Raw genomic sequence first — 22,500 nt, 5'->3', positions numbered from 1 at the left:
CCAACGGAGTCACCTAAATCTTAAAAAAGTCGATTTAGAATTATATTTTTACCTCAAAGCTCTCGTGATTTACAGTTTGTACCCAAGACACTGTAGCTTCGTGGATGAAATTTGTCCTGCTGATATTCCAGTGGTTTCTCGTGATCTGAACATGTACCTCTTTGTCTGGGTAGAATGAGAAGGGCGGAAAGGTCACCTTTTCACAAGCAGTCTCTGCCCATTGGACTGGTCGCTCTAAGGCAACTCGTCCCGTCTTAACAGGGAAACCTGAAAAAAACAAGACGCCAAGAAAGTACTATGGATGGGATAACAAAACTCATATTTTTTTTCCATTTTAACCCGTACGCTTAATCTTACTCTTTTTTAGCAGTATTAGGTTGCTCAGTTATTCTTGTTGCTGGTAACTGAGCCTTTTTGCTCATCGAAAAATGACAAAACTGCTACCGTGTTGTTGACTTGTTTTGACATGACGACATTCTTGCAAAACCTCGTACGTATACTAAAATGACGACGGCATCACGTTTTCCCGCCAAAATGACGCTGGTTTGCGCGCGCTCACTGTTGTCGTAAGAGAAAATCTCGTACTCGTAGTCCTTCTCGTACTAGAATCTAAAGCTCTCTATTGTCGCTGCCCCAGCCACTATCACAGACACTGCTGCTATTACTGTCACCGGCATTAGGTCATGGCCATTGCCGTTGCCACGATCCTTGTCATTACCATCGTTAATGCCATTATCGATCAATGTTATTGTCACTGTCACTGCAAAGTTAAATTGTCTCACCTGTACAACTGCCTGGGTGATAAAGGGTGTGGTTAGTTTTGCGTTTGCAGACGTCCAGGAAAAAGAGGCACTTGTTTTTGAACGTAGTCGCATTGGAAGAACACACTGGCTCCTCGTAAGATGGACAGTCTTCATTGCATAAGCAACGGGCATCAAATGCGTTGTATGCCTTGCAGATAGCGTGGTAGTCACAGGTAACGTTAGTGCATGGGTCGAGATCTTGCAAAACAAAAAGGCACAGCAGCGCAATAATGTGAATGTTCTGTCTTGCATGACCAGTACAGCTGAAATGTAACGCTATAAGCTCTTTCACGTGAGTGAAAACCAACAATAGCAAAACCAATAAGGAGCTCGAGTGTCGACACTCATGGTCACTCATTGCACTGAAGGTTAGCGTAAATGAAATAAGTTGAGGAGCAATTTCTAATGAAGAAGTTCTGGCACCAGCTATAACTTTTCCCCATTTGCTTTATTTTAACAATCTTGGACAAAACCCCTAACAAATACGACACAGCGACATAAATATCAATCACCTTAGTTTTCATGATGTTTCATAAACTGAACAAAGATTTGCTTATAGTCTCCTTCCCTATCCTGTTGGCTCACAAAGTACCAAATACTAACACACCTTTTGATATCATAATGTTGTTACCCGCATGAGGGGAGGGAGAAGGGCAATGGAAGTGAAAAAATGTCACTTTGCATTCCTAATGCATTTTTTCCAGACCGCTTTGTTCAAGATTGTACAAAACTCAATTCCTTTCTGATTGTAAATTTAAGTATCCCTAACCTCAAAGTATTGTCTTTTGCAAGGCGTTAAATTTAGAAAAGTTTGTAGAGTAGAAATAGTGACAGGCATAACTTTTTTTTTGGCTTGAATGACCCCACAAAGTGCTCATTTCAGTTTTGATGATTTTTCCGTGTAAAACAGCTTGTGCTCCATCTACTGAGATCGCTGGTTGATCCTGCGTTGAACGTCGACTGCTGGCCTTACGAAGATTCACGGCGCTTTAACGAGACATTTCGCAGATAAAAGCTTATGGGTATCAGCAATGAAAATATTTAATTGTTAAGTACACCTTAAGTTCTATTCTCAACCGGCCTCAGTTCTTGTAAAGCTTGTCCTCCATGCATTTCCCACAAGAGAGGCATTGTGTTCATGAAACGAGAATAAAGCAGCTGATTCAAATGTTTACAATAAATTTGTTACCTCCTATTACAGCATAGTTCACTGTCACTGGGCTGTGCGAATTGCTGAGGCCTTGACTGTCTTTTACGCACACTTTAAAAGACGTGTAAGTTATTTCCTGCAACAAAATTAAATGGATTATTATATAGCACTATTCTTTTCCACACTATGAAACTTGAAAAATTCTGTGATCCGCGAGAAGTGCATCAAATATTAAAGATATGGTGAATCGGTAACACCACCAACTGGAACTCAGAAAAACCTTAGTCCCAGATGGGAATTGAAAGCACGGCTACCTAAAATCCAGCTGGATGCTCTAACCACTGGCGGAACCCCTTGAGACTATAGCGAGCGAGGACGATTTGTGGGCTTAAGCTTTGACTAGAACAACATCACGCATTCAAACCGTCAAGTCAGCACACTGGTGGTTGAACTGCATGGTGAAGTCACATTGATATCACAAACAACTGAGCTATTTACTAGTGTGACTTTAAGAATAAGTTCACGCCAAAGCAAAGCTTAAGATAGCAATTCTGCTCCATGATTTTCAGTAGCTCAGTGACCGAGATATCTGAATCTACCTCAGTAAAATTAGTAGGGTCCAAATGGAACTCATGTTTATTTGGGTTTCAGTTTATTGTCATACTTTCACTGAATCTTTAATATGAATCGCAAGAAGAAGAAGAAGAAGAAGTTGCTCTATTCATCAAAACATTTCTTCCAACAACATGACAGTTAACTAACAGGATACTAGAGCAGTTCTTACCTCTAACCAAGCAGTTAAAGCGTTGCTATAGTGACCATCTGACTTATCCCTTATCGCATCGGTAATGTTGTCGTGGCTTGCGGAAATCAGAACACTGGGTGGCTCGTAAAAAGGGTTTTCGAATTTCAGATCCTTGATAAGGAAAAGAGAGAACATCTTAAAGTCCTTTCATCGGAAATAGAATTGGAAAAGTTAATCTTGGTATCGTACGTCGCTCGTTAAGGTAGTGTTGTATTCCAGCGACTGACTTAGGGGCACAAATATTCATTCCAAAATCATGATTCATAAATGGAAAAAGTATATGAACCACAATGTAATAAAATTTTTCGATAAAAATAACCGGTGGAGTGATTTTATTACCGTTTTAGACATTTTGTCAGCACGGTTTCCAATCCATGAAGGAATGCCAGCAGAGATGCATAACGCCAAATTCAATAGGTCATCTTAAAAGCCAACCCGGTCTCATTTTTAAAGCAGGATTTTCATATGGTCAAACAAACACTGATTCTCCAAAAAAAAAAAAAAAACCCTTCACTCTTGGACTCGCTTCAGGAAAAACAAGACCGCAGTTAACTGACCAACGATAAGCCAAACCGTCTTCTACATAACCACACTTTGAGAAGAGATGTGTTTCAAAAGCTATTTTTGAATAAAGACATGACATGATAACCGCCCCTTTGATCCTTGCCCAGATAATGTCAGTTAGGGCAACTTATACATTTCTCCTTACCCCGATGCTCAACTCGTGAGACTATACTTATCGATTTAATTAACCCAGTCCTTAATTCTTGATCAGTTATCATAATTGATAACTCCGTACCTGGCAAAAAGCATAGTTATTTTCCTTTAAAGGTGTTCCAAGTCCGGTGAAATGAAGTTTTCCTCGTTCAGTAAAGTTCCAGGAGGATGGTAAATCACCATATGCCAGCCAGTGCTTTAGTATAAGCAAAAAGTGAATTAAGGTAAGAATTGGAGATTTGCATGATGACGCCATTTGGCTTCAAGTACCAGAATCCTTCAGGTTTTGTTGGTCTCATGCTAATTAGAGCTATTGTTATCTTTAGCCCACTGGGAATACAAAATTTATACAAGAAAAGAAAAACGAACTGAATTCTTGTAGTTGTAGTCAAATGACGATATCACGTGAAAGTAGCAGATTGAAAAAGCGATTGGAAAGCGGTTATCCTGCATTGCCTTAAAATGTTTTTCAAACACAATGAGGATCATCATCATGATTTAGTCTTTCACTTTTCACGTAAGGGGAGGTATTTTTCTACTTCAGTTTAAAAGAAGTTATTTGGTATGGTCAGTCGTGTTGACTATGGTGACTTCAAACATAACCTGAACTTTTTTTCCCATACGTCAGCAGAAGATTTTTTTTCAAGAGATACGTAATAAAGGGAAAAGAAAGGTTTCAGCAATTTGTGTTCAATGGAGTAATGTCACCGCTGGGCATGCGCACTGATACGTAGAGATTTTGCCACCTCTAGAATACGTCCGCCATTTTGAATTTTCAAACCTTCAATGATACAGCAGGAAACACCCGCATTCGCGTATAAAAGAACACAATCTTTTAGCTATTATTTTTTTCTTTTAATTGATAGTTTCACGTTCTTCATGTTAGCTACGTAGAGGGAGGTCACCACACTATTCACAACTTACACTGTTAATTTCGAAACTTTGCAGCTGGTTACCGGTGTAGCTGGTAAGAGGAGGGCTAAATTTCACTTACAAGAATGGTTTTTCACAGGTTTTCTCTCTCGCTACGCCGGTGTTTCACTCTCCCTTGCCACGGGTTTCGCTTTGACTGTCATGCTACATCCGGTAGATTCACGTTTTTTGCGATTCGACAACCTGTACCAAATCAAACTAGTCCTATAGCTAGGTCACCCATTGGATTTATTTCTAAACACTAAGCGGTATTCACCGATACGTCATTCGTTGTTATGAGTGAGTCATCCAGACTTACTTCTTTTCTTCTGTACTTAGCAAATTTGAACATCAAAAGAAAGCATCACTTTAGTCTGTTCGATCCAGGCCATTTAGCCGGTTTGCTTCTAACCCTTCCAAAATGTATCACCCTACTTCTGACAACTGCTCTGAGCAATTTGGTATTCGTAAACGCAATTAAAGAGCGTCGTGTTTTTTTTGGTTTGTCTGTTTTTTTGATAATTTGAGTTTAATGTGTTTCCTGTACTCTATGAAAAGCCCAGTAAATTGATCACTAGCATCAGACAATAACAACAACAACAACAGCAATAATAATAATAATAATAATAACAACAACAACGATTTATTAATAAACAGATCCACAAGGTGGCTCTTCTATGTTCTGAAGTACATCAGAAGAAAAAAAAGAAAAGATGAATTGACAATGATGCTTACGTACTCACTTACCACTTTGAGATCAGAATGGATGCCATCAAATGTCATGAATTCTCTCAAGCAGACCACAAACCCATCATTGGAGATGTCTTCAACCCAAACGTTCATGGAATCATGGGGCCTGTCCAAATGTTCATGTTCAACGGTGACAAACACTTGGGGCTTGACCTGAAAGAACGAAAAATCATTGAAAACGGAGCGATTAACCTCAGCTCATTTTTTAAAGGATACTTGCATTTGGGTGAGTTGCAAAACGTGGCCCAAGAGTTCAAGAAGAGGTGCCTAACATCTGGGATTGTTGCAGGGGTTCACGGAAAACATGCGCCCAAAGATTGTGGGTCATACACCAAACTCGCGTGCTAATTGCTTTGTGGTCATGAACTTACACTGGTGCGACTACTGAGTGATATCGTCTTGCATTGTGTCCTCGAAGTGAACTCGTCAAATTCTACAATTCCTGAGTTTATGCCTTGATGCGATCCTTGGAATGCCAACCAGCTGACCACAGAAGCGGCGCTTGAGCCATTTCCTGCTTCGCGCTCGCAGACGTCAAAACCGGAAGTTGTCACCGATTTGACCCATAATGAGGCTGGGTCGTGAATCCTGATATGCTTGTTTCCATGGCTGACAGTAGCTATCACTTTCACTTCACCAGAGCCTTTAAACTGCGTTAAAAACGTGACTGACTGACAACCATGATTGTTTTGCGAAGTGTCAGATATATTGACCTTTCCGACTTGAAAATCAGCCGCTGGAATTAAAATCGAGAGCAAAGAAAAAGATATACGTTATAACAACCTCCCGTTCAATTTAGTTTTCAACTTGCGCGTTATTTTAGCTAGGATGCTTATGAGACATCATAACTTTCAAAGCGCCCAAATAACTTTTCAGCCAACCACATGAAAGACAGTGATTTATTGTCATGATGAAGACGTGGTAACGTGATTTAATATGGCGCGTTTGACTGCCAGTGTTTCGTTGAAGCTGCAAAGTAGGAAGTTAACGAAAACGGTTAGCCACACAGAGACGACGATACTCACACTGTGGCGACAAGTGAAAACTGTTCACTGAGATATAACGAACAGGCTAATAATATCTTAACTATTCGATTTCATCAGTGACAATTCCAGCCATGCGTCTCTGGGGTTTTTCTAATTTGCTTGAATTTGCAGCACCGCAACAGTTCCATACTGTGCCAAAAAAAGATCCATATCATTCAATGTCCAACCTCTCATTCAGTGTGAGGCTAGATGTGCAAAGACAATGCAAAGATAAAGCCTTTATTGTCCCCACGGACTCCAAAATGGCCTCCAAGAGATAAAGGTGAATAGAGCGATTTTCATATGACCTTGAAAAATAAACTTAAAAGCATTTAATTGGCTTATCCACAGGGAGCAGAGGAGTACTATTTGACCTTTTTTTCGATTAAATTCACCGTACAATTGCAGCGCGAATCGATACCGAGCTGAAAACATGCAAACAAATATATTTTAAAACCTCTTGTAGCTGATCGAGATAAAAAACTCAAAAGGCTCTTGTATTATATTTTTTGTGACGTCACGTGCAAACCAAGAATTGCTTGAAATTACATGGGTCTGTGGAAAAAAAATTACAGACAAATGTAAGGGAAATTTAACAATTCGCTGGGAAAATTCTACTGCAGGTAGGATCCTCAATTTTTGTCAGTAAAATCCATTGGTTAGCAACTTAAGTTGACCATTTACAAATTTTTCTACATTCAAGGTTTTCTCAAGTTATTTTAACGCAGATTCCCATAGAAACACTGTTATTTCTGACACGTTTGCCTACTCGTCAAGATGGCTTCCCGTGACAACCGTGATAAGGCCTATTCTTACCAACTTCTGAAGAGAGATTTGTTTTCCACTTTGAATTTTTGATTGTTTTGTCTATTATCCTGGTGCTGATGCCGTTGTTTCTGGAAGCAAAGTTTCCATGTCTTGGTGCAAAACAAAGCACGTGGAACGGCTGCCGGACCTCGACTTCCGTTTCCGTCACCGGTGTGTTAGGGTCAACATTGAACTAGTCACGTGGTGGTCAGTTTCATCCCTTGTTTCTTTTTCTACCGATAGGATTTCAACCAAAACACGATCGTTTGTGTGTAGTTTGATTACGCGCGGTGATTAAAACCAACAAGATCGATTCGCGCTGCCATTAATTGTACGGTGAATTTAACTGGCAAAGACTCCTCTGCTCCCTGTGTCTGCACTAAGCGAGGGGACCTGGGACCGAGAGAGAAAAATCCTTTCAGTGCCAGGGTGGGGTTTAAATTAGAAGCAACCACATGCAAGCCTATCTGTCTCGGCTTTAAAGCTTGCGATAGTTACGGAAGAAAAAAATTCTCTGTGAAAGGTACAACAGCTGATGCCACAGCAAGAGTTCATGGGCATCCTGAATCATTGAAAATTATTGCGTTGCAGTAGTGCAAACGTACAAGTGACCTCAATGACTGAGTATGTCCACGAAAAGAAGGAATTGAAATACCTAATTATAATGAATAGGAAGGAAAGAATTATTCAAATGTTAACTAATGAAAGTGATCAGGGTTCAGCTTTTGAGCCAAAAAAAAAGAAAACAAACAAAAAAGCGTAGATGACGCACGACGTTCTATTTAAAAGGAAAAAAATGTTTCAGGGTTTAAACTTCGAAAAGATGCGGAAAAAGAGTGTTTGTAACTTTAAAGGTTTACGGATTTACAGTCAATTATGTTTCTTTGTCACAGAGAAGTTAGGGTACAGCTCACCTTTCGTGAAATACACCTGTAGTAAAAGCAACTGAACTACGTAGAAAGCGAGGGCTTGTTTTGATGCCATCATGCAGGTTTCTAAAGCCAACTTCGTTTCCACTTTGCAAAGGACTGCACTTAAACAACTAAAAACTGGTCTTATAAGGCCTCTGTCTTCGGGTTTGGAATGAGGAAGAAGAAGCTTTTCTTCAAAAGCATGCGTTTCAGCGTTGACAGCCACTGTCGATCTCAGAACTGAGAGCCTTAAGCTGTCAACTGGCCAGCAGAGGTCATGACCGACCCAAGCTCGCATTTTGAAACGGGCTTTATGGGTTAACTTAATTTTCTAGTTTCTCGCCTTCTAGGAGGAACGTTTGATACCGTAGCGTTGTACTGCCTAAATCTTTACTAGTCAGTAGCCGGCTTCAGTCCAGTCAAGCTACTGTTTGTTGTAACGCAGAAAAAGCGGATGGCTTACCGTTAACTAAAAAAACCCTTTAATTAATGGGGTAAATTGTTTTTATTTTCTGGCGTATCGACTTTTTGCTTCAACGAGGTCAGAGTTGTTTGCTTACATGTTATTTCAAAAGAACATTGGCTGGTTACTGCGGATTGGAAACGCGTCTGTAGATGGCCCGCCACGGAAACCAGAGCCACGGTTCTCTTTGCAAATAAAGAACGGTTTCTTCCAATGGATCGTGTGTATACCAACTATAAATGAAATTATTGCTCGTTTAGTTAAGCTAGGATATATTGTTTTGTTGAGATGAGAAAAAGTAAGAACTTTTCAGTTGGAATGTGATGAGCAACTTATTGAGTGTTAATACGTATCTTACACGAGGTCAAAGGGGTGACAACGAATCATCTTATACAGTTTCAAACAGCAGATGGATACAAAATTCTATAACATTTCTCTCATTTTTCCACTTTGCAAAGGATTGCATTTAAACAACTAAAAACTGGCCTTATAAGGCATCTGTCTTCGGGTTTGGAATGAGGAAGAAGAAGCTTTTCTTCAAAAGCATGCGTTTCAGCGTTGACAGCCACTGTCGATCTCAGAAAGAGCTTTAAGCTGTCAACTGGCCAGCAGAGGTTATGACCGACCCAAGTTCGCATTTTGAAACGGGCTTTAAGGGTTAACTTAATTTTCTAGTTTCTCGCCTTCTAGGAGAAACGTTTGATACCGTGGCGTTGTACTGCCTAAATCTTTACTAGTCAGTAGCCGGCTTCAGTCCAGTCAAGCTACTGTTTGTTGTAACGCAGGAAAAGCGGATAGCTTAATTACCGTTCACTAAGAAAACCCTTTAATTAAGAAGAATCAACGTTGTTAGAAGAGAGAATTCTCAAGTCAAAAGCTTACAACAGCAAAAAAGCAATTAAAATTTTCGCGAATAATGGGGTAAATTGTTTTTTATTTTCCGGCATATCGACTTTTTGCTTCAACGAGGTCAGAGTTGTTTGCTTACATGTTATTTCAAAAGAAGATTGGCTGGTTACTGCGGATTGGAAACGCGTCTGTAGATGGCCCGCCACTGAAACCAGAGCCACGGTTCTCTTTGCAAATAAAGAACGGTTTCTTCCAATGGATCGTGTGTATACCAACTATAAATGAAACCATTGCTCGTTTAGTTAAGCTAGGATATATTGTTTTGTTGAGATGAGAAAGAGTAAGAACTTTCAGTTGGAATGTGATGAGCAACTTATTGAGTGTTGATACGTATCTTACACGAGGTCAAAGGGGTGACAACGAATCATCTTATACAGTTTCAAACAGCAGATGGATACAAAACTCTTTAACATTTCTCGTAACTTTAACTTTTAATTCATTGCCTTCAGAAAAGAAAGTCTCAATCACCATGAATAAGGAAACAAAACTGAAGGTGTTCTTTTCGTTCATATATAGACCGGCGTAGTTTTCAGGGATTATGGTACGTGTTAAATAAAGAATTTCATCTCCTTAACTGAAAATTTTCAAGAGACCGTTTACCGTCAAAATCGACTGTCAGTTAATTATATCTGGCTGTGGTCCATGATACACGTATCGTATATGTTTATACAATAAATCACCTTTCAGTAAAATAGCAGAAGTTAAATTGCGAAAAACTTAGCTACCTCTAACTACTTATATTTCGACGAAATACAAAAACACGTTACGTGTGCGTACAGAATAGAATACCGTTAAGTTCTAACGCAGTTTGGAGGGGAAGGAGGTGGGGTAGTTGATGTCGGTGGGGAATCAATTAATACAGCGGTATTTATTCGAGCCGCTATATTTTTTGGTAGCACGATAAATTGGTTATTAAACTCTTGGGACACCAACGCTTGTAGTGCGATACATGTGAACGGTGGCACCGAATTACTCGCTCATGTTCAATGATAAATGGACACGAAAAAACAAAGTCCCCTGAACGATCCGCACGGACTATCCCCGTCGTTAAAATTGAAGAGGAGGGAGGAGATTTGATGATCCCTGCGGTTTATGCTGATCGTAGATAGGAAAAGAGGTCATTCCCATCATGAGAACTGTAAACAGGTTGCACTTCCTCAGTGGGCATCACGTAACTTATCGTTATCCATATCAGTTACAAGTTGAATTTTGGTTGCTCATAGCAAGAGGTGCCAGGAAGTTTTACGTGTACCATTTTTCACTTCCTTCCCGCAAGATTTACGCTCAAACAATACCTTGAAGAATGAACAAAGGTACGCTTAAGCGGGTTCACGGACTGCAATGAAATCCGATTTCGGCGAAATCTCAACACGGGAGATTATACTTTGATCACTATTCAGCGTGCATGATTGATGCTCAGTAGTTCACGTGCCACCATATATAGTACCGTAACATCAACTGATTTAATCTCTAGAAGATTAAGGATTACTTTAATAATAATAGTAACAATGACTGGCAGAGATAATCACCCTTTTCTTGCCGCAGTTTCTTGGGGGCTGAATTGCGAAATGCTGAAAGCATTCAAAGGCGCCTCCGACTGCCGCTGTACAGTCCATGTTTGATGTCGGAGCACAGCACCACAGCTAGATGTTAATTAGCTGTGAGTCGATTTTGACGAGGGAGGAAAACCGAAGTACCCTGAGAAAAACCCTCGAGTCAGGTTGAGATCGAATGAAACTCAGCCCACTTGGAAGCCGGGGCCAGAGTTGAACCCCGGCTCGCAATGGCGGTGGGCCCGATAGATAACCACTAAGCCACCCTGACTCCCCTTTTCGTTTTACGAAGACAAAGAAGCTCAAGTTTGCCTTTGCTACTGAAACATAGAACACCCAGATTTTTGCAATGAGGCGGTGGAGTAATATCTGATATAAAATGTGTGATATTTCCATGAACAGCACACAGCTAGCTGTGATAATGTATGAGATTCAAAATAATCTTTCCCAACTGTTTTTGAGGCGGATTTTTGCCGATATTATATTTCATTGTCACACACACAGTCTCAAAAACTCCAAGTCCAATTGTCTAAGACATTCTTAGACCGAGAAATACACAAAAGGGAGCGTGCACAACAGCGGATCTGTTCTGTGGAACAAGATCCCTTCCGAGATAACTAAGACAGCAGCCCAATTTGAACAGTTTCAAAACCGCCTTAAATAGGAAGATTTTTTAAAACTTTTCTTATTTAAATTAGGATTAAGAAAAAGTATCCGAAGGACATGCTGGTGAGGGATTAAGTCAAAATAGAACAATTATTAGTCAATTATGACCAATTATGGCAAGGATTAAGGTGGTGATACCTATGTTACCACTGTTATCAATCGACGTTCACGTGACGATTTCAGCGCTACCCATGACCTCAAGGGAACTAAGATAACTGCGGTGGTCAATTATGAAATTTAAAAGAAATAATTGAGAAGAGACAATTTAGCTTTGTAATGCTTCGTCAAAAGCTGCTATTGGTAAGCCAAAGAATTCAAGCGAGACTGTCACATGTTCAGAAATGTGCAAATAGCATATGAAGCTTAAGAACTATGTAGAAACGTTTGAGGCATTCTTCTGTCCAACGTTTAAAAAGCCTTCATTAACCACATGTTTTCTATTGGAACTTCTACAGTAGGCCGGTTCCTTGGTGGCCGGCCAATGACTAGCCTTTAGGTCAGAACCTGACAACTTATTATCATTTCCACGCAGTCTATTCATCATTCACTTTTTCCGACAATCTCATTCTCAGAGCCATCGTTCCCTTGACCAGCGGTAGGGAAAGAGAGACTCTGGTCAAATCCAAGAAAGGCCATACTTGATTAGCTGTTGAAAAAGGGTTTCATTTCCTGCCATTTTCAAATTCTAAACTCAACATCGTTATTTCTTCCAGATTTTTATCTATAGGAGGCTCAAGATGATCTCGGGATATATCTTTTTACAACTTTACAGTTCCGTAACGTTTTTGCTTTTGAAAATTTCCGAATTGCGACTTGCGTGACACCAGATACTGAAATCCGCTTTCATTGAAATGTTATTTTTGATTCTCCGAAGTTTAACCGTTCAAGTGTATTAGGAGATGCGTGGACTGTCTCGCTTGTGAAAGGAAGCTCTTTCGTGGCAATGAGCAATCCAGGGCACAGTTCTTCAAACGATGGATAGCGCTATCCGCCGGATAAATCACTATCCAGTGGATAAGTCATAGCAAAACCAATTGCGCTATCCATTGGATAGTATTTATCCGGTGGATAGCATTATCCATCTTTTGAACAACTGAGGCCAGATGTTTTCGTTGGTTTCTGAGATGTTTCTGACGGCCTCCCGTCACGCACACGCAGTTATTCACCCGGAACAAGATTTTTTTGGTTCTGTTCCTGTCAAACGCGCATTCAAATTTCAAAAGCGCGGAGCGCTTGTAAAAAATACACTGGATACAGGAGATAGGAGCGAGATGCTGTTTTCATTCATAAATATGTCGCACAATTCGGGCGGGCGTAGATTAAGTAACCTGCTTGTTAGAAGACAGCTACGTATTGTTATCAGGGGCACCCAACGAGAATATAGTTCAAACCCACTTAAACATAACATTGTTAAACGTATTTTGGTATTTCAATGATAGATATAGGCATTTCTTTAATGCCCTAAACGTTTTCATCTGTCCGGAATTCCTAGCTGAAAATCCAGTGATCCGAAAATTATAGGGATCAAAACTTACCTTTTCGAAAATTTCAGACAGGAAAAAGGCTCCAGAAAATTCTAGGTGACCTTTTTAGGGCAAAAATCCGTTAAAAATGGGGAATTATACCATTTTGTAGATGTTCGAAAATCCTAGGACAGGCAGGTAAGCAAGGAATTTTACAACAAATGTTCCGCAAATTCTAGATCTCAAATCGTCTTCCGAACAGATATTTTCCTAAAATTGACGTTGGGTGCCCCTGTTGTTATGGTAAGTTTCTCCGGATATGAAGATCCCTCTGCAAATTCGGTGCATTTCGCACTCTACTTCAAACGCTTAAGTTGCTCCGGATATTTTAGAACAGTCATAATGCCATTAAATTAGGTGACAGCCAACAAGTTACAACACTGAAATTACTTTTGAAAGCAAGATGGCCTCAATCGTTCGCGATTGGATCAATGTTTCAAAACAATCTTTTTCAGTCTTCAAATGACTGTCAAAACAATTATGAAAACAGGCGAAACACATTTTCTAATTGGTGGATTCATTCAACAAAAAAGTCCTTTTTTATTTCGATTATTGTTGGAGAGAGAAGAGGTTCAGCTTCGATTGTCATATCGCAGGTATTATTTAAACAGTCTTGGCATCGTAACTGTGTACGGTTCTTACATGCACGAGAGACTTGATGAAATAAATCACTCAAATATCATTTTAAAGGCGATGCCGTTTTGTTGATTTTAATTTATGCCGGTTAGTACAACTTTTATTTGCGATGCCTGTGAAGGAAGCAATAAATTTCATCCATATTTCGTTCACAAGCTTTAAATACCAATGATGTAAGTGAACTGAAGATCGATTCGTTAAATCATAGTTAGTTCCCTCTACTATGGTTAAATTTGTCTAATGTTAAACCGAAAATTAGGGTTTCAGACGAAAGAGTTGTTTGATAACGAAATTATTTACACCGGTAGTTGAATATTATCATTTATTATTAAACACATTAGGGCCGTTTATACGAGAGAAAATAAGCCGCGGCTTACTCTGACCGCGGCGTACATAATACGCGAAAGGAACTATTTATACGAGTATAAACTCCCAGGCCAGGATAAGCCGCGGCTTGAGAAAGCCGTGAACGTAGATTTTGTACCATTTATACGGGGTGTTCGCGTCTTATGTAAGCCGCAGCCAGAGTAAGCCGCGGCTTATTTTCTCTCGTATAAACGGCCCTATTGTGACAAAGTCCAAATATGGTCATAGTGCGCTCAATATTCGTCGTGCGTACTCAACGTATATCCCGCGTTATTAAATTCTCAACCACGGATAATGCATTTCGCGTGCTCTAATTGGTTCACTCAATCTCGGTTATCAGCTCATATACCTTGGTTTGATCTTATATGGTAAATGATTGCGTTAAGCGTTGCTAAACCAAAAATGTTTTCGTCGGAATGCAAAATTTCTCTTTGAATAAAGCCAAAAAGGAGAAAAAAAACTTTTTTTTTGGAAAGTTTGGATCAATTCCGACGTTTAGAAGTACGCGAAAAGGCAAGAAATGTTTTTGTGATGAGCCTGCGTCTGTCTGACAACAAGGTATTGCACAACATCGCATCCGTTCTCATCAAGTTTTTTTCGATTTCGCTCGGATTGGCTCGCTTTTTCCGCTCGTATTTCGTACTTCCAAATTTTTGGAGTTGAAGGAATTTAATAAAACAATTATTCCATTCGCGCTTGTTGGATATGAGTCTGGTTATAGCCAACTCGGCGCTACGCGCCTCGTTGGCTATTTACCATCTCATATCCAACGCGCGCTTATGGAATAATTGTTAAATATACGTAATTTTGTGTGTTGCGGAGAAAAATGGTGGTTATTCCGGCTCATTTTTCTAATAAACGTAAAAAAATGTGCGATATTCCGCACGATTTCGCAGGATAATTGTTTAAAAATATTCCAGGGTTTCAGGATGTTTTCAAGTCAGTTTTTAGTTTACACCGGTGATCGTAAGCATTAAACAATGACATTTCAATAAAAATCCGAAAAAATTAGCTCACCCGAGTTTATTCGTAATGCCTCAAGCCATTTTAAACAGCAAACGTTCAATTAAAAATAAGAACGTGATTACTAAGTTGGTATTTCAACAACGAGGCAAACCGTGATATTTATCAATGCCAGAAAAAAAATGGCGTTTTACGTTAAAAAAAAGAAAATTTAGACTCCAGTTCACATGAGAGCAACTTCATTCAATATCCGAATTATTCATAATTATTACTCCAGATGGCTTACCAGCCATTTCGTTTCATTCCATCAGATCTATGGGAAATACGGCTAAAATACTGGTTTCTCACCTCATTTAAGTTGTATTTATACTGCGAAAACTTTGTATTCCAATAGAGATGTTTTTTTTTTCAACTTTGGTTAATAACATTTCGAAAACATAGTGACGAACAAATAGAAATTAAAACAGGAAATTCAGGCCTCAAAATTCATCATGGAAATAACTTGAACAAATTTAAACATCATCACTGACAATAAAGTTAGGCAGGTGCCTTGTCAGTTAAGGGCGAAACCGTATGCAACATGCAATGCCCTCTGCAAATATATTATGTTTCGCTTTCAAACTATAATTGAGTGCAGCGGTGAGATTTGCATACTTTGATTTAAAGTGTAATAGACATCTTAATCAGTTATTCCACAGTATATAAAAACTCCCCTAGAGAGCAAAGGTTCACAGAGTTACTTGGTTACAAAGAAATAGATCGGCATTTAGTCGAAAGATTGGGTTCCTCAAAATCAGTAGTCCACCATGAGTTTTCAGTTTACAAGCTGCAAATGGTCTGCCAATTTATCCGACAACTGGCGTGTAGTATTCATTTTCCTAAATTCGATGCTCAGCGCAATTACCCTTGGCGGAAACGCTGTCGTTTTGCTCTCTATTTACAGAGTACGTTCGCTAAGAACAACTTCGAATATGCTGATTGCCTCTCTAGCAGCTTCCGACCTCTTGGTTGGCCTACTCGTGAATCCAACATATATCGCATTGACAGCCATGAAAGTCTGGTTCAGCTCTCACCCCGTGTACAAAATGGAAAACTTTCTCTGGGCCCAGAGTCTAGTAACGTCGACATTTACTCTCTGCGCCATCAGCGTGGACAGATTTTTTGCCGTAACTTCTGCCATTCGCTACAATCAAATCATCAACAAACAACGTTGCGGCCGCGTCGTGCTATCGATTTGGGCTGCAGCTTTAACGTTCGGTTGTTTGACTCTATTCTTTGAAGATCCCGAAGACGCCTCGATTGTCTGGATACTGTGCCTGGTGTTCACAGTAATCATGCCATTCGCCATTATAATCTACTGCTATGCTCGAATTTTTAGAGAAGCTGTAAAGCAGAAAGCGAAAATCAGTTTCCTCAACCCTGTTGAAGCAGCCGAGATGTTAAGAAATCGCAAGGCAGCCTGGACAGCAGCTATTGTGGTTGGACTCTTCTTTGTCACATTTTTCCCCAACGTCGTCTTTTCTTGCATTGACGTTGCAACCAAGGATCCCTGTGAAAAGGCTCGAGTATACCGGCATTGGTTATGGGCCATTATTCTGGCTTTCAGCAGTTCAGCCTGGAATCCTTTTGTGTACGCCGTCAGGATTAGAGAATTCAAGAGTTCTATTAAAAAAACTTTTAGTTACATTTTTAAGGCTTAATGGTAGCTAGCTGTGACTGGCCCCCTCGCTGCGCCAAACGTTGCATCTTTGGCGATCGCGCCTTGGCGTTTTCATCACATTGAGTATCGTGTCCATTAAATATTAAAAGTTGCAATTATTACATTTAAGCATTGCTCAAAATTCTAAACTTACTTCTGTCGAAATTAGATGTAACTTACGATGAAATAAAGGTATACATGTGATTTTAATTTAGATGTGCCCCCAAATTATGGAACAATCTTACATTTGAAGTGAAAGTTGGAAAGTTTGTTGAGCGACAGCTGCAAAGGAAGTCGGGAAAAAAATCCATGATTGCACAGGAGTAGAACCCATGACCACGCAATTGTGCTGCACTTGCCCTGCCAAAAGAGCTATCAAGCCAATGGGGAGCTGCAGGGGCCCGTTTGTTGAAAGTCTCGATAACTTTTCGGCCCCGAAACTGCCAACCGCTTGTTTTGGAAAGCCGGTCTTTTAACATCTTCTCAAGTCAACTAAGGGCCGATTTACACGGTACGATTTTTGTCGCATGCGACAACGGCTTACGACAGGCCCACGACATGATTTACGATTGTTGTGTACGTCAGGAAAAATGTCGTAGCATTTTAAAACATGTTTGAAAACGCTGTCGCTTACGAAACAAGACCATTTTTTTTGTTTGTTTCGTACTTTTGTTCGCTGTTTTAGCCTCGGCAGTGCACAAAACAACATGTTTTCAAATCCGCTTCCGAGATGAACCCAAATTCGATTGACATATTTGCAACTAGGTTTCGAACCGAAAACAGAAGATTGTGATCCGTCACGGTCAATTCGAAATTAATAACCAGTCCATCGATGAACTTTAATTTAAAACCGTCAGGAAGTTGGCAAACAATGAAATGATTTTGTAGAAGATATGAAGTTTCGTTTATCAGTTTGAACTTGGCTTAGCTATAAAAATGCGGATTTTTTTTAGATTTGTAGACGTTGAAACGATTTTTAGAAAGTCTGCAGATTTTTATATGAATTTGGTAAGTTCCAATATTTTTAGAACTGCTAGAACCAAAAAATCTGTAAAAGGGGTTAAAAACTAATTTAGAGATCGGAACTTTTTTTACTTATCACAAAGAGATTTCATGGCTTCATGCTCAGCGGTCTTACCATTCAGTTATGTATCCCACAATTCTGTTGCAGTTGCCGAAGAAAAAAACATGGCGGAAACTGACTTACAGTCTCAACAATCGGTTATCCACAATAGTTGTTGTGAACGTGGCTTGCTTTAGCTTACAAGGATCCTTAAACGTTGATCTTTTGCTGTAAAATCTTGGGATTTTTCGGTAACATTTTGAGATTTTTAAAACATTTTTAGGAGATTATACGGATAGATTTTTAGGCGATTTTTTGGGATTAATGTAGCTAAGCCTAATAAAATGAAAGTTCGAAAAGTCATCCCAGTTACATGTAGATGAGCAACTTAACTTGCAAAGGCCACTGGACAACTTCGGTCATAAATAGTTGTAAGATTTCGCTACAACAGCACGTAAAGTACCTCTCCTCCTCTATGCCTTCAAATGTTGCGTTTACCATTTGGTTTTTGCACTCGAACCCATGAACATCAACCGGGGGAGAGGGGGCAAATTGAACGGGATTCGAACGAATCACTTCGTTCACCTCGTACGGGACCAGGGGCCCGTTTGTCGAAAGTCCCGAGACTTTACTGGGGATTTTCGGGTGTCACAATTCCCTTTGTATGTCAAGAACGGAGAGGATTTAAGTCGTCAAACTTCACAGACATGTTTCTTTTAGGGCCGATTTACACGGTACGATTTTTGTCGCATCCGACAAGCTCACGACAGGCCTACGACATGACTTACGATTGTCGCAGCGTTTTTCCAATCTCTAAATTAATTTTTAACGCATTTCACAGATTTTTTGGTTCTAACAGTTCTAAAAATATTGGAACTTACCAAATTCATATAAAAATCTGCAGAAATCTCTAAAAATCTTTTCAACGTCTACAAATCTAAAAACAAATCCGGATTCTTGTAGCTAAGCCAAGTTCAAACTGATAAACGAAACTTCATATCTTCTACAAAATCATTTGATTGTAGCGAATGGCAGAAGTTACGGCAAAAAATCTGTCCACGCTGATGGCGCAGAGAGTAAATGTCGACGTTACTAGACTCTGGGCCCAGAGAAAGTTTTCCATTTTGTACACGGGGTGAGAGCTGAACCAGACTTTCATGGCTGTCAATGCGATATATGTTGGATTCACGAGTAGGCCAACCAAGAGGTCGGAAGCTGCTAGAGAGGCAATCAGCATATTCGAAGTTGTTCTTAGCGAACGTACTCTGTAAATAGAGAGCAAAACGACAGCGTTTCCGCCAAGGGTAATTGCGCTGAGCATCGAATTTAGGAAAATGAATACTACACGCCAGTTGTCGGATAAATTGGCAGAACATTCGCAGCTTGCAAACTGGGTTAGCCCGGGCTACGGATTTGGAGGAACCCAATCTTTCGACTAAATCCCGATCTATTTCTTTGTAACCAAGTAACTCTTTGAACCTTTGCTCTCACGGGGAGTTTCGATATACTGTGGAATAACTGATTAAGATGTTTATTACGCTTTAAATCAACGTATGCAAATCTCACCGCTGCACTCAATTATAGTTTGAAAGCGAAACATAATATATTTGCAGAGGGCATTGCATGTTGCATACGGTTTCGCCCTTAACTGACAGGGCACCTGCCTAACTTTATTGTCAGTGATGATGTTTAAATTTGTTCAAGTTATTTCCACGATTAATTTTGAGGCCTGAATTTCCTGTTTTAATTTCTATTTGTTCGTCACTATGTTTTCGAAATGTTATTAACCAAAGTTGAAAAAAAAAAACATCTCTATTGGAATACAAAGTTTCCGCAGTATAAATACAATTTAAATGAGGTGAGAAACCAGTATTTTAGTCGTATTTACCATAGATCTGATGGAATAAAACGAAATGGCTGGTAAGCCATCTGGAGTAATAATTATGGATAATTCGGATATTGAATGAAGTTGCTCTCATGTGAACTGGAGTCTAAATTATCATTTTTTTTAACGTAAAACGCTATTTTTTTTCTGGCACTGATAAATAACACGGTTTGCCTCGTTGTTGAAATACTAACTTAGTAATCACGTTCTTATTTTTAATTGAACGTTTGCTGTTTAAAATGGCTTGAAACAACAACAACTTTATTACATTTTTGCACATAATACAGTAATAACAGACCTGGCACCGCAGGTAGCGGAAGTAATGCTTGACGCATTACGAATAAACTCGGGTGAGCTATTTTTTCGGATTTTTATTGAAATGTCATTGTTTAATGCTTACGATCACCGGTGGAAACTAAAAACTGACTTGAAAACATCCTGAAACCTTGGAATATTTTTAAACAATTCTCCTGCGAAATCGTGCGGAATATCGCACATTTTTTTACGTTTATTGGAAAAATGAGCCGGAACAACCACCATTTTTCTCCGCGACACACAAAATTACGTATATCGCGGGGTATACGTTGAGTACGCACGACGAATATTGAGCGCGCTATGACCAGATTTGGACTTTGTCACAATGTGTTGAATAATAAATGAGAGTATTCAACTACCGGTGTAAACAATTTCGTTATCAAACAACACTTTCGTCTGAAACCCTAATATTCGGTTTAACATTAGAGAAATTTACACTTACATCATTGGAAATGGCCGTTTTTATACTAGAGACGCATAATAGACGAATCATGCGTCTCTTATGTTATCTGTCTGGTGTAAAGACGGGACGAACTATATGAGACGCATAATTCGTCTTGGACGAACTTGGGCAAACATTTTTTCTGCGTCTGTTAAATTCGTCTAGTATAAAGACGGGCACTAGACGCATAATGCGTCTGGACGAACTTTCCAGTTTAGTGCGTATTCGAAGACGCACTAAAATAGATTCTTCGTCCAGACGCATAACCTTACTTTACAGGACATGGCGTTCCTTTGAAACATCATCAGAAAACTAGAGGAGGATTCTTGATGAATCATTGTGGTCATGCGCACAGGAGCTATATCGGTACAATACAAGGTTCATATATGATGCATCAACCCGCAAAGCAAACAAGAAGGCGTGGTGTCTTAGGCAATAAAAAAGCCCAAAATGGAAATCTATCCGTAATATGTTATTGATGTTATCTGTCCTTGTATTTTTAATCCCCTGTCTCTTTTTCTCGCGCTGGAAATATCTTTTACGAGTTTTTCCCTTTTGGTTGCTGTTTTCTGATCGCCACCCTAGATAATCATTTGTGCTTTCGTGAGGTGATCCCATTTATGTTTAAGCTTGGTCTGATTGCACCCGGTTATTGTCATAGCAAAAACACGCGTTTTCCTGGATTCATTGTTCTTGAATCCAGATTTGAGTTTTCCCAAAGATACACAGTTCTAGTTTTATTTTCTCTGCGTGGGAATCTTACTTGAACTTCGTCTAAAAGAAAGGCTGGAGTGAACTCATATCAGATGACCTTTCTTTTTGAACATTTTAAGTTCTAGTACTGTAAATGCTACGTTTGTGATTCGCCGTCGGGTTCCCGTTGTTCATTTTCGCTCTGTTGTATTCTGATTTCCTCGTCGAGACGTTCCTTGGCCCTAACAACCTACAAACAGATGAAAGTTTGAAACTCAATTAGTTTAGTGAAAAAGGCATTGCATTGTTCGCGAAAAGAATAGGCAAAGCAAAGTAGAGGAGAAATCACAAGCTGAGTCCTTTCCGGCTTTCAAAGGAATATCGAAAGAAACTCTGTTCGATTTCGCATAGAAGGGCTGTCACAGCTGTCAAATGTGTAATATCATGAAATTTCAACTTTTAACAAGAGGCATGACTTCAAGGTTCTGGGTAATGAAAATTTCATCAGTGAGGCTGCATTTGTAAGAGCTATTTTCCCCTTGAAGTTGAAACGATGCCTTTGTACAAGAGTGGATTCAAATCGAAGGAAATTGGCTTTTCTCGCGCTAAGGGCCGACGCGCTGTGCTGTCTCACAGATTTTTACACTAATCATCTCTAATGGAAAAAAAGATACTTAGCAATGAAAATGTGTTTGTGGGAAGACAAGTTAAAAGCGAAAACAAGTCACTTCCGCTTGCCGTCCGCGTCTCAAAAACGCGCGTGCTTAAGCTCCCTACTACATAACACGACGGCCTATTTGTATGATGAATGTACATGTACTGTTATCTTACCTTTGATTGGAGGTAAAAGGATCCCCCAGATTTCTTCTCGTTTATCGTGAATAAGTGATCATAGTTTTGAAACATTAAAACATTTTGCTTGTTAATGTTTTCGCCGCTGGCATGAATCGCCTCCTTTTTCCTCCTGTGTATTTTGAGAAGAGGCGATAAGCTCCAACTCCCTCTTTTTTATCTCTGTAATTTGTTCTTTTGTTTATGATTTGATAGGGAGTTTATTTAGCGATAAAAATTGTTGTAAGGCGCATTGAGCTGTTAAAATGTGCCATACAAGAACGTCCGTATTATTATTATTATTACTATTATTATTATTATGATTGCAGTAAAAAACGTCTGTATGCCATATACAATGAAAGCCACACGAGGCGCCGCAGCGTAGCCCATGAGCTAATCAGTGAATAAAATAGAAAATCTAAAATTATCACTAAAAACTGAAATGATCATTATAAAACCTATTAAAACTGGTAGTGTATATATGTATGACACTGTCCTTCTTTTATTATTATTTCTATATTTCTATTATTTCTATTATTATTATTATTATTATTATTATTTTTATTTTTATCATCATCTTTGTGAACTGGATGATCTTTTTTCCGGTTTGCTT

General features: G+C 39.4%; 2 protein-coding genes and 1 long non-coding RNA gene across 4 annotated transcripts in view; 1 reads left to right on the top strand and 2 right to left on the bottom strand.

The window, feature by feature from the left end:
* LOC138016040 (uncharacterized) overlaps positions 1 to 8,029 on the bottom strand; it is a 24,096-nt gene extending 16,067 nt beyond the window's left edge. The window contains exons 1-8 of one of the 2 annotated variants that reach the window (XM_068863199.1): positions 7,884 to 8,029; positions 5,509 to 5,873; positions 5,135 to 5,290; positions 3,558 to 3,671; positions 2,738 to 2,869; positions 1,993 to 2,089; positions 783 to 1,001; positions 53 to 267 (exon numbers count right to left, since the gene is read on the bottom strand). In XM_068863199.1, coding sequence (XP_068719300.1) covers positions 53 to 267; positions 783 to 1,001; positions 1,993 to 2,089; positions 2,738 to 2,869; positions 3,558 to 3,671; positions 5,135 to 5,290; positions 5,509 to 5,873; positions 7,884 to 7,956 — 1,371 coding nt within the window. In that variant the 5' untranslated portion in view covers positions 7,957 to 8,029. The remainder of the gene's footprint in view (positions 1 to 52; positions 268 to 782; positions 1,002 to 1,992; positions 2,090 to 2,737; positions 2,870 to 3,557; positions 3,672 to 5,134; positions 5,291 to 5,508; positions 5,874 to 7,883) is intronic. The other variant, XM_068863200.1, reaches the window with a different exon arrangement.
* Positions 8,030 to 14,911: 6,882 nt separating this feature from the next.
* LOC138016064 (beta-4C adrenergic receptor-like) lies at positions 14,912 to 16,868 on the top strand. The gene has a single exon (XM_068863240.1). The coding sequence runs from the start codon at positions 15,766 to 15,768 to the stop codon at positions 16,657 to 16,659; it is 894 nt and encodes a 297-aa protein (XP_068719341.1). The 5' UTR covers positions 14,912 to 15,765; the 3' UTR covers positions 16,660 to 16,868.
* A 4,219-nt stretch (positions 16,869 to 21,087) lies between these two features.
* On the bottom strand, positions 21,088 to 22,092 carry LOC138016075 (uncharacterized). The gene is made up of 2 exons (XR_011125724.1): positions 21,888 to 22,092; positions 21,088 to 21,306 (listed from the first exon to the last, which is right to left on the bottom strand). It is a non-coding gene; the product is annotated as an uncharacterized lncRNA (long non-coding RNA).
* Positions 22,093 to 22,500: the final 408 nt, after the last annotated feature.

This window comes from Montipora capricornis, chromosome 9 (genome assembly GCF_036669925.1).
Source record: "Montipora capricornis isolate CH-2021 chromosome 9, ASM3666992v2, whole genome shotgun sequence".
NCBI lineage: Eukaryota > Metazoa > Cnidaria > Anthozoa > Scleractinia > Acroporidae > Montipora > Montipora capricornis.
Note: the sequence above shows the minus strand (reverse complement) of the source record. Positions and strands in the feature narration are given on the sequence as shown.